Source organism: Gopherus evgoodei, chromosome 7, assembly GCF_007399415.2.
Source record: "Gopherus evgoodei ecotype Sinaloan lineage chromosome 7, rGopEvg1_v1.p, whole genome shotgun sequence".
Classification (NCBI taxonomy): Eukaryota; Metazoa; Chordata; order Testudines; family Testudinidae; genus Gopherus; species Gopherus evgoodei.
The window spans coordinates 17,378,686-17,397,462 of NC_044328.1; the positions used below are offsets into that span (position 1 = coordinate 17,378,686).

The window sequence follows — 18,777 nt, forward strand, 5'->3', positions numbered from 1 at the left end:
TGGATTTCTCATACTTTATTTCTCAACTAATGTTGAGAAATCGGTCCTTTTCCAATAATGAGGTATCACACATCATGCTGCTAGTAGTAATTGTGCTTGTCACACTCTGATACCCCAATATTCACCACTGTTGTGTAATTAGGATATTTCCTATACAAAGTGTGCCTTGTGAGATGTCATTCTAAAAGTCTTAATCTGCGAGACATTACTATCTCATTGGATTGTATAGGCTATCATAGTATGTGAAGTTACGCAGTTTAGCTAGGTTATGTGTTACTGAAACATGTTGTGAGATTGAAAATACCCACAGGCTTGTTGTTCAGGTACAACAGTAAAAAGGCCAAACAATGTTAATGGCTAATTGAGGAAATACACACAAGCACAAGGATTACCCCAGGAACTGTGTATAATAGAAACCTCTCTGAGTAGCACTACACAATGGGAACTGTTTGACCCAGGTCACAGTAAATGAGCTTTCCAGCAAGTGGGGAGAAGATATAAAAGGGGGAAAATGACATCATAGGGGGACCTCACTCTCCCTACAACAACACAGCTGGAAGCACCTGAGGAGCAAAGGCTGAACTGGGGGAAGTGATGGTCCCAGGCTAGAAGGGTTTTTAGCCTGTGTATGAAAACCTGGGAAAGCCAAGGCAACTTGTGCCTTAAGAATCTGCTAGCCTGTTTATCACTCAGGGTGAGAATTTGCTAGTTTGTATCTTACCTATCTAGTGTGTTAAGCTCAGTTTGAGGTTTTTGTTTATTTACTAAGGTAATCTATGATCTTTTGTAGTTAATACATTTATTTCTTGTTTATAGCATAACCCAGTTTGTGCAATTAATATGGGGGGGGGGAGAAGCTGTGCACATCTCTCTCCACATTGAGGGAGAGGGTGATTTTTTATGAGCTTGTGTGGTGCATATCTTCTATACAGTGGAAGACAGTATTATTTTGGGTTTATCTCCCAAAAGGGGTGTGGGTGTGAGTGCTGGGTGAGTCCTCTCACACAAAGCTGACTTCAGTTAGTGTCTACAGCTGGGTGTGACCCTGCGTGTGTGTGTGTGTGTGCGCGCTGCAAGACGCCGGAGAGCATAATGCAGCAAAACAGGGAAAGGGAATCCAGGCAGGTGGAGCAAGAGAGGCTCAGTGAAACGCTAGTACATCAGGTGGCATCCCGGATGGGGCGTCCAACCGTCACAGTGGCCCAGCAAACAGGGTCATGTGCACAGCTTATTGCTCTGAAACACTGGTTGTGATTTTAAGTGAATTTTAAGTGTGTTGGCCAGAGAACAGACAAAGTGGTTACTGTTTTGTTATTTTCTGTTTGCTTATTTTGGGAAAGGGAAGTAGGGACAGGAAAAGCAGGAAAATGAGTGAAAGTGAAGCTACCAAAAAGTTGGAGCTCTACTGGTTGAAAGCAGAAGAAAATGAAAAGATACATAAGAGACAGAACTGAAACAGATGGAAATGGATGAGCAAAAGACTGCACATCAGAGGGCCATGGAACCGAGACAGCTAGAGGCTGAGAAAGCCCGAGAATGGAGAAAACTGGAGGCTGACAAAGAAATGGAAGCAGAAGCAGCCAGGCAGAAGTTAGCCCTGGAACTGAAAGAGAAAGAACTGGAGGAAAAAGAAAACGAGAGGAAGCATCAACTGGCCATAATGGAGTGGAAGAGACAGAACCCCACACCAGGGGACTCCCCTCTCCAAAAATCCACAGGTGGAAGCAGTTGTGCCCAGCGTACAATGAGTCTGGGGACACTGCTGAATATTTCCTCAAATTTGAGAGGCTGTGTATGCTCTTTGCAATTCTTGAGGATCAACAGATGACCATTTTGGTTGGAAAATTGACGGGAGAGCTCTGGACATATTCAATAAGATGCCAGTTGGTGATTCTTCCAATTATGGTAAATTTAAGGAATTGATTTTGAAACAGTTTCAGATTATACCTGAAATTTATAGAGTAAAATTTAGAAGCCTTAAGAGAGGGGCTGGATTAAGTAATGTGGTTTATGTGAACCAAATGAGAGATTTACTGGATAAGTGGGTTAGAGGAAAAGGTATTACAAGCTTTGAAGCAATGTGTGATTTGGTTGCTCAGGAACAGTTCCTGAATATGTCTAATGATGACATAAAACCATGTTTATGGGACAAAAAGGTAGAAACAATCGAAGAACTTGCAGCTTTTGCAGATAATTTTGAACAATCCCAAGCACCTATTAGGAATAAGTAACAGGCAGAAGGGTTTAAGTTTGGTGGGAAGCCAGGTCACCACTTTATCCCTGGGAATGGGTGAGTGGCCGGGAGGTGGGGCACTCACTCTCCCAGATTCCTACCTCCCATACCTGTCCCAAACAGGAGACCTTAGAAGGTGCTTCCATTGTAATTCTACAGAGCACCTGAAGTATAACTGCCCCAGACTGAAGGAGAATAAGCCTCCCCTATCCCATGTTGGCTTGGTTGTCCTCAGCCCCAGGACACCGGAGGGTACCCCCATTAACTTATCAGACCTGCTTGGTGGACATTGAGTCTGGTGAACCAGAAAAGGAACACATTAAGATTGTCCGAATTGATGATAAAGAGTGCCTGGGCTGGAGAGATACTGGGGCCCAGCTCTCTCTGGTTTGACCAAGTGTGGTCCCAGAGGTTAGTATTTTACCAGGGCAAATGGCTAACATTAAGGGGGTGGGGCTGGAGAGGTTCCCTGTATCACTAGCAAAGGTTTGTGTGGAGTGGGAAGGTTTGGAAGGCGATTTACTTGTGGGGATGCTAGAGAACATCCCAGTGGACATGTTGGTAGGGAATAATTTTTTCCACAAGGCCAGGACTGTTGGTGTGGCAACTCGCAGCATGAAGGAGTGTTGTGTAGAGTCCCCAAAGGGGAAGGAGAGGGTGTTGCCTGCCAATGAGAAGGCTGTTCCAGCTGGTTGCTGCAGGTCTGACGCAGCTGAACCAGTAACAGATCTTGCCCTAGGGAGCACCGAGGGATGTGTCTCAGAGAGGAGCCCAGGGAAGGGTGCTGGAACCTTAGATTCCACAGAGGAGGTGGGTCAGAGTTCCATTGGCACTGCAGTGCAGGGTGGCAGCATGCTTCCAATTGAGGGAGAGGTGTAGTCAGACCTCTGCCCAACTGAAAGCAACAGGTCCCCAGGGCCGGGGGCAGGAGAGAGGTTGTCAGTGTCTGAGGAAGTTATCCCAAGTATTAGCTGCAATATAAAGAATTAATACTAATAATAACACAGCTGCTGCTATGTTCTTATGCACTCCCAATGTCAATTCCTATATCTGTGATATCAGACAAAAGTATTCTGGAACTAGGAAGCCTTGTGCTCAGCTGGCTTGCCTCAGCCAGACCCTGATGACTCTGTGGTAGGAAAAGAAAACCCAGCTGTCAATTACTTAAACTGATGCCATTGCTCATAATCTGAAACTGGCTGTTTTCTACAAATGCAACTTGCTCTGAAGGTCGGGGGGGAAAAGAGATATTTTCAAACATCTTTGTGCCTTACCAAAGTGACCAATGAAATGAGTGTGCGATGGGACAGTGCGATGGGACAGTACTGTGACCCCTTCTCTCATGGGGCTGGCATATATCTGATCCGTGCCCAGTCTCTAGGATACCTCCCTACTGCCTTCTCTCTGACAGCACTCTCCTCCCCTCTTTTGCTTTTCTCACCTCATTCCCCTCAATCTGTCCCTCACTAGCTCAGCCACTCCACAAGCCCTGCTTACCTCTTCCTACCTCCTCAGTCTCTGAGTTAGATTAAATCTTGGCTTGTGCTGGCCTTTCCCTGCCCACTGGGGTGAGAGTAGAGATTGCAGTGGCAGAAAGTGGCTGTACCCCCCTCTCCCAGCAAGGGTCTCTGTGTAGCCAGGGTTATGGAGAGTCAGCATATCCCCATTGCAGGGGCACCAGTGGAGCCCCTAGTGAAAATATCATCTGCCTCTCCTGGAGTGAGTCCCCATTGGCAAGCAGAAGGCTGGCCTTGATGGCACCTCCCTGTACAGCAGGGTAAAACCAGCCCATTATCTCCACTCCCCAACTCCAGACATATTCATCTAATGCGCTTTGTCCCACCCCCCTATACTATAACATACAGTGGTGCTCCCCTCTGCAGCCATCAGAGACCTTGCATTCATCTAAGAAGCACTCACACTCAATCCATTTTCTTTCCAATCCCTTCCCTGATTGCAGGACCTCTCATCACCACATTCATCTGACTTACAGTGTGGGCAAATTTAAGCACCACTAGGCATCATTAACTGCATCCTATAATGGCTGCACCTTCCAGAAACGTCTGAAAGTGGATATGGGATGGACCTAGCAGCAGCAGAATTGGTATTGCATGCCAAAGGTTTGCTAGCATTGATGGAGTCTGTTGCTTTCAGTGCTGCAGAGCGGTGAGAGATATGCAAATATGCAGATCAAATGAAGCTGCAGGACAGTCGCACAGTTATTTTTTCCAGGTTCTCTTAGACACATGACCATTATGATCACATCATACTATAGGACATCTGCTTTTCATCTGAATCTGTTCCTTTCAGAGCTTTCATACCTCTGCTAATTTTCAGTCCATGTAGAGAATTTGCAAATCATTTACACATGGAATGTCGGTTGCTCACATCTGAAAATATACACATCATTGAGACATAAGTTCTTGGATCTGGAGACAGCTTAGGAAAAGTTATGGCTTGACCTTTTGTCCATGGACTGAACCATTTTTAATTAATTTTAGACTAGTTTGTAGTGGAATGTTTTCAGAAACTGAAACGTAACATATGCTGAACGTTGTTTTATGCAAGCAACATTTAAAATAACACATTATGATTCAACATCACATCATTGCAGCATGTCTGAAACTTGCCAGCAGTGCAGTCATATTTATGATCAGAGAGCTTTCAGGCAATCAATACTATTAAAAAAAGATATTCTTGTTCATGTCTAGCTTTGCTTCTTTCTCAGCATTCATGTTTTAAGGCTCTCTAAGGAGTGGCATCCACTGCCCTAGAGCGAGTGTAGGATGGAGCCTGTATTCCTCGGTTCAATTCCCTATGCTGCCACTAACATACTATGTGACAATGGCAAGCTACGTATAGTCTGATTTTCAGAGGTGTTGAGCACCCACAGCTTCGTCTTACTTTGGTCGTACTTCTTTATTTTACTAGGAGTTGTGGATGCTCAGCACCTCCTGAAAAATGGGGGGTTATTAACTTCTCTGTGCTCAGTTTATCCATCTATAAAATGGCTGTAATAAGGACAACAGCTAGCTCTGATGTAGTGCTTTTCATCAGTAGATCTCAAAGTGTTTTGCAAAGGAGCTCAGTGTCATTGTCCGCATTTTATAGATTGGAAAAGTGAGGCAAAGAAAGGTAAAGTGACTTGCCCAGTTTCATCCAGTGGGCCGGTGGCAGAGCCACAAATAGAATGCAGGTCTCCTGAGTCCCAGTCTGGGACTCTACCCTCTAGGCAACATTGCCTCTACAGGATGTGGCTTAATTACTTGGTGCATCTTAAGTGCTTTGAGGTTCTTAGATGAGAAGCACTGCACAATTGCAAAGTATTAATGATGATTATTTATGGACTAAGAAATTGTTGTTGGTTAAAAAGTCAGTCTGACCCCGGTGGACAAGAAACTTCTGTTATTCACAGAACAGGTTTAGGACCAAAGCCTCGCTAACTAGCAACTTCCAGACATGTCCTTCCAGCTCACTACATCCTGACCAAAGTTTTCATGTCTTAAACGAAAAGTAGTACCACAGTTAGCAGTTCCCTATCTTAAAGGAGCAGTAGCACATTTAACATATTTTAACAAAGTAATATAATTACTAGAGAAATGAATATTCCAGTCACAACCATTTACTGCTGAAGTGCCTTACCCAATACTTCTGAAGGGTTTGACCAGTTGGCAGAATGACAAGATGCCATGTGTATTGCACAGGTTCCTATGGAAAATATCTCCTCCTCATGGAAATGTTACAGATATTCTGACAAAACATATAGAAGTGAAGGGGATAATTTGTTTCCCTTTTTGTTCAGTAGACAACAAACAACGGGTCTTAAATGGCTGAGTCAAGCACCCTGTAGCAGAATGTATGACACAGTCATAAAAGGCAAGTTTACATTTTAAAGCACAATGATACAGGGTGACATTTAAAATAACAGATAATGAGGACTTCAGAATCATCTTGGAAGCTTTCATTGGAGTCTGAGCTTCCCTTCAGTATTTGCACAGTGAGGTATCTCAGTGCTTGTTGACCTTCATCATTGTGCATATGTACACAAACACAGCAGTATATAATGCTTTTTATTTTGGTTCAAAGTCTGGTAAAAGCGGTTACCCTTTCGACTTCGATTAAACCGTCTAGTAAACAGGTGTAGTTTGATGAGTTTCATTTTTATTGGATCAGCTCAATAGCTTCATGCACTGCCAGAGTCTTAGGAAATGATTCTGATCTGAATTACACCTGTTTCAGTGGAGTTACTCCTGATTTACTTTGGTGCAAGTGAGATCAAAATCAGTCGTTTAGCATTTGAGAAAATGTAATAGTCATTAGGGAAAATGCATTACTGTGCACTGGTAGAGTGACCAGGTGTCCAGTTTTTGACCAGAACACCTGGTCGAAAAGAGACACTGGCGGCTCTGGTCAGCAGCACCGACTGGGCCATTAAAAGTCCAGTCGATGGTGCTGCGAAGCTAAGGCAGGCTAGTCCCTACCTTTCCTGGCTCCGTGGGGTGCCCCAGAAGCATTCAGCAGGTCTGGCTCCTAGGTGGGGGACCACAGGGCTCCGTGCACTGCCTCCACCCCGAGCACCAGCTCTGCACTCACATTGGCTGGGAACTGCAGCCAATGGGAGCTGCTGGGGCAGTACCAGTGGGCAAGAGCAGTGCACAGAGCCACCTGCTACGCCTCTGCCTAGGAGCCGGACCTGCTGTCCACTTTCGGGGTGCAGCGTGGTCCACGATGCCAGGACAGGCAGGAAGCCCAAGTTAGACCCCTCCACTGTGCCGCTGACTAGGAGCTGCCAGGGGTAAACCCCTTTCTCAACCCACAGCCCCTTGCTGCCCCCTGAATTCCTCATCCCCAGCCCCACCCCAGAGCACGCACCCCCAGCTGAAGCCCTCTCCCCCTCCAGCATCCAACTCCCTGCCCCAGCCTGGAGTCCCCTCCTGCACCCGAACTCCTAATTTCTGGCCCCACCCGAGAGCCCGCACCCCCAGTGAGAGCCTTCATCCTTCCCGCACCTCAACCCCTGTTCCAGCCCCAGTGAAAGCGAGTGGGGGTGCAGGAGAGCGAGCCACTAACAGAGGGGAAATGTAGTGAACGTGGACTGGCCTCGGGAAAGGGGCAGGGCTAGGAAATTTGGTTTTGTGCGATTAGAAAGTTGGCAACCCTATGCCCTGGTTATGTTTGTTCAGTGTTGTGGGGGCTATTTTGAGATTTTTTTTTTTTTAATACAAGAAAAACATAAGAGCTTAGAGAGTTAACAGAAGACCTTGAATCACAAGATTCAGGATATATGGTATTAATCTATACAGTCTAGATTTGCTTTTGATAAATTAATCTCATGGTTGCTCAAGAACATTTCATGTATGCAGAAGTGGTGCATTGGAGAGTCAGATAAAAGCCAAATCTGCTTTTATAGTCTTTGCCCATGGGATACTGGCAGAGTGGCATGAAATAAGTGCCATTGAGCACTTTTCATAGAAATCACGCAAGTTGTTTGTGCTCCTCGTCATCCAGGGAAGAATCAACTGTCTTCTTTAGTCAGCCAAGGTGCTAGTCTTGTAAACGTTCAGTTGCTAGGACCCAGATTCTTGTTTCTTGCCTTCATAAGAGTTGCTAGTTATTTGTTGTTCTCCAAAGCAAAAATAAGATTGTGTGGGTTGTTGGTGGGCTTTTGGGGGCGGGGGGTGGAAGCCGTGTTCTGTTTATTTTTAAATCCAGTCAATGTGAATATGTGTTGAATTGCAAGAGCTAAGAAAAATGACAGGATTATTAAAGAATTCTGATGGACACATTCAGTCTATCATTGTGAGGTATGAAATCATAAAAAAATCTAAGAAATTATGTTAGTCTATATTGTATATAGAAGACTCTTTGGGACTATAAGGTCCCAAAGCAAGGTAGTCTACACTAATTGAGTTGGAATGGTCCCTTTGGCTTTAATCCTCTGGTTTTGAATGGTTTCAAGGGCTGTACAATTACACAACTTGTTTTCATAGACATATAATTCCTTGGAAAATGAACTGCACATGAAAAAATAATGTATTTTGTTAAAGAAAATTAAATGGTCTAGTAAAACTGTTTGCACTACATACTGGGCTCCGGTCCATCCATATGTTTCCTTTTAAAAAGTGCAGAATGTTAGTGTTCTTAGATGCCTTTACTTCCATTAATATTGTTAGTTTGCTGTTGATTTGTTAAGAAGGGAGAAAGGAGAAGAGCGATTCAAAGGTCAGTTGCGAGTGGTTTTGAAAAATTAAACACTGACCATGTCTCTCATGAACTTGGGCTGGGAAAGGGCAATTAACTGGACTTGTAAATAGTTCTCAGATTCTTTTTTCTTCCCTTCCTTCTCCCCTCACTTTATCCCAAATTCAGTCTCCTCACGTATTAAAATGGTTCTTAAAATTGTGCTTATGATTTTTTGGAAAGTGTAATATCCTAATATTGTTACTGTTTATCATGTTTATTACAGTAGTGCCTAAGGGCCAAGCAACAGTGGGGTCCTACTGTGCTAGGTGCTGTACAAACATGGTAGCAAACAGTCCCTTCCCCTAAATGCTTGCAATCAGAGACAGGGTAGGGGGAAGAGTTATGACATACAAGCAGCATGAACAATGTGATGGCAGCAAACATTGTTAGTTCCAATTCTTTTTTGAGTGGGGGGCAGGGTTAGTTCAGAGGAGATGAGCTAAATGGAAAGCAAAATGAAGGGAGAGAAGATGTTAAAGGGATGGGTGTGAGGAAGAGAGAGCACGGAAGGTACAAGAGGCAGGTGTGGAGTGAAGCTGAGATGAAGAAATTGGGAGGCAAAAGAAAAGGGAGGGTTGCAGCAAACAGCCAGTCAGCACAGAGCAGAGAATGGCCAGTGAAAACTGCAGTAAGTTCTTTGAATGTGCAAAGATTCCTGCCTTGGCTGCCTCTGTGGCTGCTCCTACTGGCTGGTTGCTATCTGCAGTTTTTCTCCAAGGAAGGTGAAGGTGGAGAAGGTGCACCTGGGTCCTACTTTCACCAGAGTGTGTGTGAGGGGTCTCCCCTGCACACTTTTGCGTCCATGTGTGCATGTGGCGGGGGGGGGGAGGAGGAATGTGGCCCTAGCAAGGCCCCATTTTGTCATGCACTTTGGTCTCAGACAAAATGTGATGTGTTCAGTGCCATAACATTAACTTGATCCCAGACAGAGGAGGAGAAATGGAGAGCATGACTGTATGAATGGGGATGGAAATGGAGCCAAAGTGTTCTAATGAATGCTTAAAGCTAGGCACCTATATCAGTATTTTGGCACTTAAATAAAGGCTTTGTTTTCCAGTGCTGAATGCCTGCAGGTTGCATAAAATACTGAGTACCTGTAGGTCCCATGAAAACCCATGGGAGATACAGATGCTCAGCACTTTTAAGAATCAGGCCATTTTTATTAGCTGTCTAATTATGGACAGGAATGTTTTAACATGTGTTAGATCATTACCTCTCCCTTCAGCTCTGCTAACCACATCCAACTAACACATTTTTAAACATTGCTGTCTTTGTCTACACTAGGTACTAAGTGGGGGTTAACCACATGTTAATTAAAACATGTAAGTTAGTATGTTTTCTAACCCAACTCAACGAAAAGACTCCTGTTAACTTCAGTAGTCTTTGGATGAGGCCCTGTACGAATATTCTTAAATGCCTTAGAATTTATATTATGTTTTGTTTCCAGTTCGTTCACTGTCATGCCTCAGGTCAGTCACACACACACAATCTGTATTTAGGCACCTAAATAAGTGGCTTGATTTCTCATGGTGCTCTGCATCCCTCAGTTCCCATTGCCTCCAGTGAGCAACCATGATGAGAAAATTTGGCCTTAGCCGCCTTGTACCTTAGTTTCCTGATCTATTCAATGAGTACAGTAGTACTGCCTACCTCCCAGGGTATCATGAGTCTGTCTTAGTTGCTTGTAGTGCACTTTGAGGTCCTTTGATGAAGTCTGATGTCATTATTTAGAAGTTCTTTATTTAAGTTCAAATGTTCATATCATGTCAATGGGCCCTGCTTGTAGCACTTGGTCCTATTCGGTGTCGCCTTGCAAGCCTCGTCTTTTGTCCCTCAGGTTGGCAGTGCTGGAAATGTTGTAGAGACAGTAAGCTCCAGCTCAGGTGAAAATGCACCTCATGTTGCTCTCCAGAGAAACCCTGTGGCTAAGTTGAGTGGTGATAATGACCTTTATAGGGCACTCCACCCAACCTTCTTGGGCTAGAGATATGGAGGGAAGGAGGAAGTCTTCCACCGAAGACAAAAACATCAAGCATGTTCTACTGATTTTATTAAAATGCTAAACTCTGAGCCTCCATTGCCCAATACTGTAGACTGTAGCCCTGTTTAAAAATACTTCAGCAGAGCACAGAATATGCTTCCCTGTTGTAATCAGGAACGTATTCTCATTTCAGCAGAGAAAAATAGAAAGATTTCATTCGGCTTCCACCAAGCTGGGGATTTGCTCCTACTTACTCCTGTCCCCTTCTCCTTTGCCCCTGTCATTTGCTCAATTATCACTGCAATCTATTATGATATTTGTCAGGATATCACAAACCAAGCGTGAGCTACCCAGACCATCTGGTCTGAAGAGAGTGATTAACTGCTGTGATCCTCCCACTCAGCACCATCTGGAGGTCATGCTCATGAGTGAAAAGTTTTTCTTTACAAAGTGTTACGGCTCCTCCTGCACGTATATTGAGGGGGTTTGATTGATTCATATGGCTGGGCTCTCAAAGGAGCCGAAGAAGGATAGGTGCTCAAATCCCACTGATTTGAATAGGGAAGGGACGATCTTCGTGTAAATAAGCATAAGACCCAAATAAGAATGTGAATGAAATATAGCTCTCGTAATAGCTGAAGATCGATGGCTAGATTTCATTCAAATATAATTACACAGTTTTCTTAGGAATGTGAAAATGTCTCTAAAAACAAGTCCCTTCTGTCAAGTGGTCCAAAATAGACCAATTTGGTGATCTTCCAGGCACATTGCAAAAGACATCTGTTTGACAGGGATTTCACAGAGCGCTGAAGGTATGTTTCCTACAGCAAGGAAGGGATGTAAAGGAGTTTTCGTAGGTAGTTGGCTGAGAGAATTCCTATCTGAAATGATTATTTTAATGCTGCTGAGATTTGATTGTACTACTAATTATGTTTAGGTTCCCAGAGCCACGTATAGGTGTCTTTTTAATATTATGTAAATCTGAATAAATAAATAAAATACATTCTCTCTGCTCTTGATTTGTGTTGAGCTCCTGCTGGGAAAAAATGGATTATTTTAGACAACACAAAGAAGCATCAATCAGATGAAAACACTGGGAGAATTCTCTTTTGTTTTAAAGAATGAAGGACTAGTCCCTATGCAGTTCAATATAGCAGATGTTTCATGGGGTGTAAAATGTGGTCTGTGAACTGATAGAGTTGTCAGGCCAGCATCTTTTGCATATCATGGAGATCAAGAAGAGGTGAAGATATAGAAGAGTGCATGAAAGGTTATCGCATTGTGTGGGGGTACAATGGAGCACAGAGCAAATTACTACAGTATCATACTTTTCTGTAGCGCGACTCAGTTCTCAATTGCTCTTACACAACCCTTGGAGCTGAATTAAGAGTGGCCAAGAGCTTGGCTAATGAACATGGCTTAATGTGCTAGCAGGGAATCAGCTGCGCCTTAGAACAAAGATAACATTGCTCCTTTTGTCTTTCCCTAGTCCCCAGTTTATGTTGCAGAAGTCAGTGAAGATCTTGTCCAGCAGACTGAGGAAAAACTCGAAATCAGCCCCTGCAAAGAGCTGTTTTCTCACTGTGCAAAGTAAGTATAATTTGACTTCCAAAGATCACACTGTTGCAGTGGTCAGACTTGTAAAAGACCATGTCAGACAAGGGGAGAAATTTTAATTTGAATCTGCAGCTTGCATTTTCTTAAGTTTACATTCATACTCTCAGACAAACAACTGAGAAGTGATGAAATTGCTTCATCTGTATAAAATATAGTAAATATTTCCCTTCCACTATGCAGACTACATACAGGAACTTAGTGTATTTGACAGAATGTACTAGCCAAGTGAACCAGCCCTAGACTTCATGCTGTGTGAAAAGAGGTACAATGATAATGAATCCAAAGAAAACATCTGTGTTTCAAAGTGAATAAAAATTAAGTGGTTATGCAGTCCATTTAGACAGAGGAATGTGCAAACGTTGCCTGCATGGCTTTTCCTGAAAACCTTCAACAAAAGGATGGAGCTTTTAAAAAAATAATACCATCAGTCTGTCTATGGAGTTGAAATGTATGTGCACAATTTAATCTTTTTGTCTGGGAAAAGGCTTATCAGTTTTGCAGAGGTGAAGTAATTGTGCTATTGTGTCCTAAAGTTCCCAGTATGCAATTTGCATTTGCAGACACTGATCCTAGTATGTTTAATGCCAGTAGATCAGAAACCAACAAAAATACAAAGAGAGGGGAAACATCTAAAACAGGCCCATGTGGTCTTTGGCTGAGCACATTTTGTTTTGCCTAGATGATGTAATGGGGATTTGTAAAATGTGCTCTGGTGTCATTCACTGATTTGGCTCCTGTTATTGACCTTTTCTGCTTTCAGCTCTGCTTTGCATTGGGGAAAAGTGTGGATTATTTCTGGCCCTCCGTTAGAACAAACTGGTTTACTTGCACTGGTCTCGTGTCCATTGAGATATTGATATTAACTTATCCCAGTTGAGTGCAGGAGTCCTGACGACGACGACAAAGGCAGAGCTGTCCTTGACGTAAAAAACCTGATGTCGGTTTCCATTTCTGAAATCAATTTTACTGTCAAATGTATTTTGTTGATGCTGACAAGGGGAACAAAAAAGCAAATAACTGGTGAAAGGCAGTCATTATTTGTTACAATGTGTGAAGCTTTTAATTACTAGATGGCTAGCTGTGGACACCACTGAGCTGAGTTCTGTATTCAGAAGAGTTTTTGAGATAACTGGCTAATTATCTGTTTCAGTTCATAAATGGTTATGAAACCTCATTCATAAAAATGCTGATCATGTCACATGAACTGGAATGGGCTCAGAGGAAAGTTTTTAAAACTTGCTATTGGTGTTTGCTAAATGTATTGCACCATGTTAATTTTGGAAGCACTCATAGTCAAACCCAGACAGGGAAAGGACACATACAAATGTGATGTTTGCCTGCCTTTATGTGCTGTAGCAAGGATTTATTTCAAATACAGCTCCATGAGTAAGACAGATCCGCAGGAGAAATATATATGTTTGCATGTGTTTCCCTTGTTTTGTTTTTTAATAGCTACTGTGGCACGTACCACTGTTATCTTGTTGGGTCTAGTTGTGGTTTGGGTTTTTTTTTTCTTTTTGGTAGTAACCCGCTTATGTTGAGATTTTCTTCTGTAAACTACACTTCTGAGAAAACTATTTCCTGTCATTGAGACATATACCACATGACCTGTGTGTCCTATCAAAACTAACCAAGACAACTTGAATTGGAATTTTGAATGTAAAATACTGACAATTAACTGCTCATTCACAATCCACAGAACAAGAATTACTAGGAAATCATTTCAAACAACCAACAGATTCCAGAAAATTAAAAATGGCCCATGGGCAATTAACAAATGGAGAAAAGCTAAATTCAGGAGATACATTATTAACAATGAATCATTTGCTCAGCTCTAGAACCATATCGGTTAAATAATGAAAAGACCTAGTCCCAAAGCACAATTGTTCCTCAATGGGAAATACCCACAGAAATGTTTCCTTTCTCTCAGAACTGCGTTCTACTTAGAGAGGTGCTTGTGTGATGTCTTCATTGCTGGCAGGTTTATACCAGTACTTGTCTGGATGTGATGTTCTGTCTCTGAAATGCGTTTCTAAATTAAAGTGTATTGGGCTAGAAAGCCTTCAATACCTTCCATTGCACTGGTTGGTCACAAGGTAAGACTAGTTCCAGCAGGCTAGCCAATCAGGAGACCATGAGCTATCAGAGGAGCCCTGATTGACTAATCTTTAGACTGTATATGATTAGGTGCCTCCTTTTCCCTCATGTAACTCTGGGCCACTGTGATGTGACTCAAGCCAGGGGAGAGCAACTCTCATTCCTTACGCTGTGTCTCTTCCACTCCTAAGCAATACTACCTCCTCTCCCCCCATGGCATGCCAGCAGAGGCACTAGCACACCAATCAGCAGGAACCTGAAAGGACAGATCAGCAACCAGCTATACAGCAGCAGACCCTGCACATCAATGCCTGAGGCCTGTCTCATCTTATTTCTCTCAGCCCTGCCCCTCAGACAGTCTAACCGGACTTCTCTCTGCCTCTGGCCACTTGCTGCCTATCACGCAATAATTCTCTGGCACATTTTCACTGGCTTTCTACCAAAGCTTTGCATCCACAACATGACCATCCACAGGCCCCTTCCTGACACAGGCCCACATCCACAGGGCCATCCTTACTTTCTTCCTTTGTTTCATTCCACTAGCAACATAGCTGTTGAGCAGGGTCCTTTGGCTTAATTCAGTAATGTTTTTCTTTTTTTGGACCAAAAGCATGAATTATGACTGACTTCTTTGCTTTAGCTAACAGCATCCCTGATGGTCACTTGATAACTGAGATGTCATGCCAGAAAGTTTGAGTCCAGATCTGAACATTTCCCAAAATTCAGGAAGACTGACTCCAAAGGGGTTTGGTTTGGCCTCCTCCTCAATTTATTAACTGTCCTAGTGGCTAAGGGCCTAATCCATTGCCTTCAACAGATTTTAGATCAAGACCTACGTGCCCCCTAGATGCGACCTCGCCGTTAGCTACCATTATTACTGGCTCTTGATGCCAGCCAGCTGAAGAGTTGCAGAACTAGTGCCACTATCAACACACATGGTGCCACACTAGTACCACACATGGTGAGGTACTGTGTACATGACACATTGTTTCATTGTAGCTGCTACTGATTAAAACCATGAATAAAACAAGGTGGAAATAAATAAAGCAACATTGCTTTAGAGCAAGACTGGAATTGCTTTTTTTTCCTTCAAGTTCAGGATTATAAAATGCTTATATATCTTTTTCATCTGAGACAGATCTGTCCTTGACTACCTAAGTGGAGAGCCATTTCAAGAATACCTAAACAGCATGTACTTTGATAGGTTTCTGCAGTGGAAGTGGTTGGAAAGGTAAGCACTGCTCTTAATATATATATATATATTCAGTTTCTATGCAAAACTATGCAGTCTGTTTGTCAAAAAAGCATGCGTTGTTCCCACTGGTTTTTAAATAAAAGGCAGAATTTGGCCCTATCTTTGAGTTACGAACTATCTTAGAATGTAAAATTACAAGGGATGAGACGAGGAATGGAGAAAGTGACATAAATTATTGTAGTGAGAATTTACTTGACCATCCAGACATTTAGTAGACCTCCCCTCCCATCGGCTTTCTCTCTGACCTCCTAGACTCCATATAACAGCTCAGATTTCGCCCTTCTCCGTTCTTCCTGTTCCCCTTCACAAAGACCCATTATGCCATGCTCTCTGCTCCCCTGTGCTGTGCTTCAGGATTTCCATTCTTCTCAGAAAGGCTTCCCCAAGCATCGTATTTGGTCATAAGTGCCCATTGTTAGAAGGGTCAAAAAGCAGATTAAGGATTTGTCCTGCAGAACGAAACCAGATAAGAATCAAACTTACCTTGGTGGTAGATCCCATTTCACCCACAAGCTGAGCCCGCCAACCATGAACCAGTCTACACCAACTATAGCCAAGATAGCAGTGGTCCTCCTTGTACGTGCACAGACTCAGGAATAATCTCCTCCCCTTCCCTCTACTCTCTAGAATACCACTTTCCTCAAGGTAATGACGATATGTCTACACTACAGTGATACTGTGGCACAGCTACAGCACTGTAGCCATGCCGCTGTGGCGCTGTAGTGTAGACGCTTCTTACGTTGACGGAAGGGGTTTCTCCATTGATGAAGGTAAGCCACCTCTCCGAGAGGCAGTAGCTAGGTCTGTGGAACAATTCTTCTGCTGATTTTGCTGCATCTACAGTAGGCTGACCCAAGTATTTTGCTCAGGGTATGTAATTTTTCACAGCCCTGAGTGATGTAGCTAGGTTTATTTAATATTTAGGTGTAGACAAGGATATAGAGAAGTCGTGGGCCACAGATAATACCTTGGGAAGCTACACTGTAGAATGTGGGTTGTGCACCATAGACCTATAGGATGAGATTTTCAAAGCTGCTTGAGGAATTTGGACACCCAATTCCCATTAAAATTAATGGGAACTGGGTATCCAAATTTACTTATGTGGCTTAAAAAATCTCTGCTCTAATAGTTACTGTGCTCCCTGTCACTAAAAGTTATTCATTGCAGGCAAATAGATGTTTGCATCCTGTTACAAATATTTTTAAATGACCCACTTTAGCAGTTACATCCCACCTGCATGTGTCTGTGATGTGAAGATTTAGATGTGCCTCTAGTTTCCAGTTTTCACATTTGCAAACAGCATGATAAGCAATGCTAAACCAGATTCTGCTTGCTAGAAAAGTTAATAATAAAACAGAAAAACAACCTAGATATGGCTAGTGTGTTGTAGTGTTTGACTTCCAGTATACGGGGTACTATTTTAAAAAAAAACAAAAAACCACTGCAATTTGAGCCATCCTTTTGCATAGCTAACCTTTGAATGCTCATGACCAAGACAGAGCTATGATAACTTTTTGGAGGACCTGCTATTTCTGTTTTTATAAAACAAAGGAAAATACAGCATGTTTGTCCTAGAGCCAGAATTATTAGGTACACATTTCCAGGCACACTTCATTTTCAGGAATCTTTAGGGGCTTTGACCTGCCAAGACAAAGAAACGTGTATTCTTTGTTGGCTGGTGCCACAGTGAATTGGTGCTGCTGGCTAATAGTGACTGTCACTCTGAGTTAAAGGAATTCCACACTTTCCACAAACTGAATTACAAGAGAAGATTTAGGGCCAGAGTCTCAGCTTGTGTAAATCAACATAATTCAGATGAAATCAACAGAGCTGTGTCAATGGCACCAACTAAATAGCTAGCTCGTAAAATTAAATACCATTTGGCTGATGGTCAGTCGTTTGAGGTCAGTACATGCCATATTCCACATGAAAACCACAGCATCCAGTGTTCACTGTTATGCTCTATTTTCTTTCTTCCACTCAAATTGAAAAAGATCAGATGTTTCCTATCAAGTCTGACCTTTTTCAGTCTACTGTCACATCTAGGATTTGGAATTTTGTCCAATGCATTGAAGATTTTTATTCCCCCCTTCACCCCCCGCCCCTTAAAAATAAACTTGACAAGACATCAGATGAGCCCACTCAGCTTAGGAAGCTGAAGAGCACTTTCCAGCATTAAACAAAGACAACTTCACAAGCATGGAATGATTAACAGCTCGTTCTGACAGCCTGTTGGCTTCAACAGAACAGTTAAACCCTCAGTTTATTCCAGGGACACTGGCAAGTATGTAGTTATCACGGTTAATTGGCTTTCAACCCACTAGTGTTTGCAATATTTTCTTAGAAGCTTGAAAATAACATTTTCCCCATCCAGTTTGGTCCATTCCCATTTCATTTATATAAGGTTTCCTTCTCCCTCCCTCACCCTTGTTGTTGTTTTTTTTTAAATAGAGCACAAATGAACATGGCTCACCTTAATGTTTACTTCTTTTGTTATCCTCAGCCACATCCTTGTGTTGGTCTCACAGCTATGCTATTTAACTTGTGCTCGCTTGACTGCCCTTCAGCTGCAAAACAAAGCTACTATAGGGTTCATTAGATACTATAGGGTTCATTAGCAGTTGCTTTTAATATAGTTTTATTTCATGCCTTAGTGACAGAGTGGTGGTTTAAAAAGTAAGATATTTGAAATCAAATATTCTCCAGCAAATTATAAAAATGTAAGGGAGGTAAATGTTAGAATTAGGGTTGGAGGCCTGACTTTCATGGAAAAATTGTATAACATTTAATAGAGATGAAGGTCTATAGACGTTATTCTAAAATAATTATAGAAACAGGCCTGAATGGAAAACCAGTCTGCAGATTGTAAGCTCCTTGGGGCAGGGACTAATTTTTTGGCCTGTGTTTGCACAGTGCCTCGCACAGTGGGGTCCTGGTCTATGACCTAGGTGCTGTGGTGATACAAATAATAAATAACAACAGGCTTTCATGACAACTACATGAGACTGAGTTGGGCCAGTGGGAAAGTAAATTACAGATATGGCTGCTCAATTCCCTCTTCCTTGCCCATTCCATTCCTGCCTTCCCTCACGAAATTCCACTGCAATGGGACACAGAAGAAGTCCCCGAGAAGCTTGGCTGCATGACAGAAATGGGACACAGGCTCCCTATCAGTCCAGTGAGCCTGAAGGATTTCCACCTGAGGTAAGGCACTCTGTGCCCATGAAGGAAGGGGCAAGATTTGACCCTTAATAGATACCTGAGAATTATCAGATGGTTCATAGAATGATTGTATCTTTTCAAACTCTTCTGACTCCTGATATTTTTTTTTTAAAAATCTCATATGATGGA

General features: G+C 42.7%; 1 protein-coding gene across 4 annotated transcripts in view; it reads left to right on the forward strand.

Annotated features, from left to right (window-relative positions):
• The window catches only part of GRK5 (G protein-coupled receptor kinase 5), a 232,529-nt gene that overhangs the window by 173,013 nt on the left and 40,739 nt on the right, over positions 1 to 18,777 (forward strand). For 3 of the 4 annotated variants that reach the window (XM_030570339.1, XM_030570336.1, XM_030570337.1), the window contains 2 exons: positions 11,947 to 12,047; positions 15,310 to 15,402. In XM_030570339.1, the coding sequence (XP_030426199.1) occupies positions 11,947 to 12,047; positions 15,310 to 15,402 (194 nt within the window). Of the gene's footprint in view, positions 1 to 11,946; positions 12,048 to 15,305; positions 15,403 to 18,777 lie in introns of all 4 variants that reach the window. The other variant, XM_030570338.1, reaches the window with a different exon arrangement.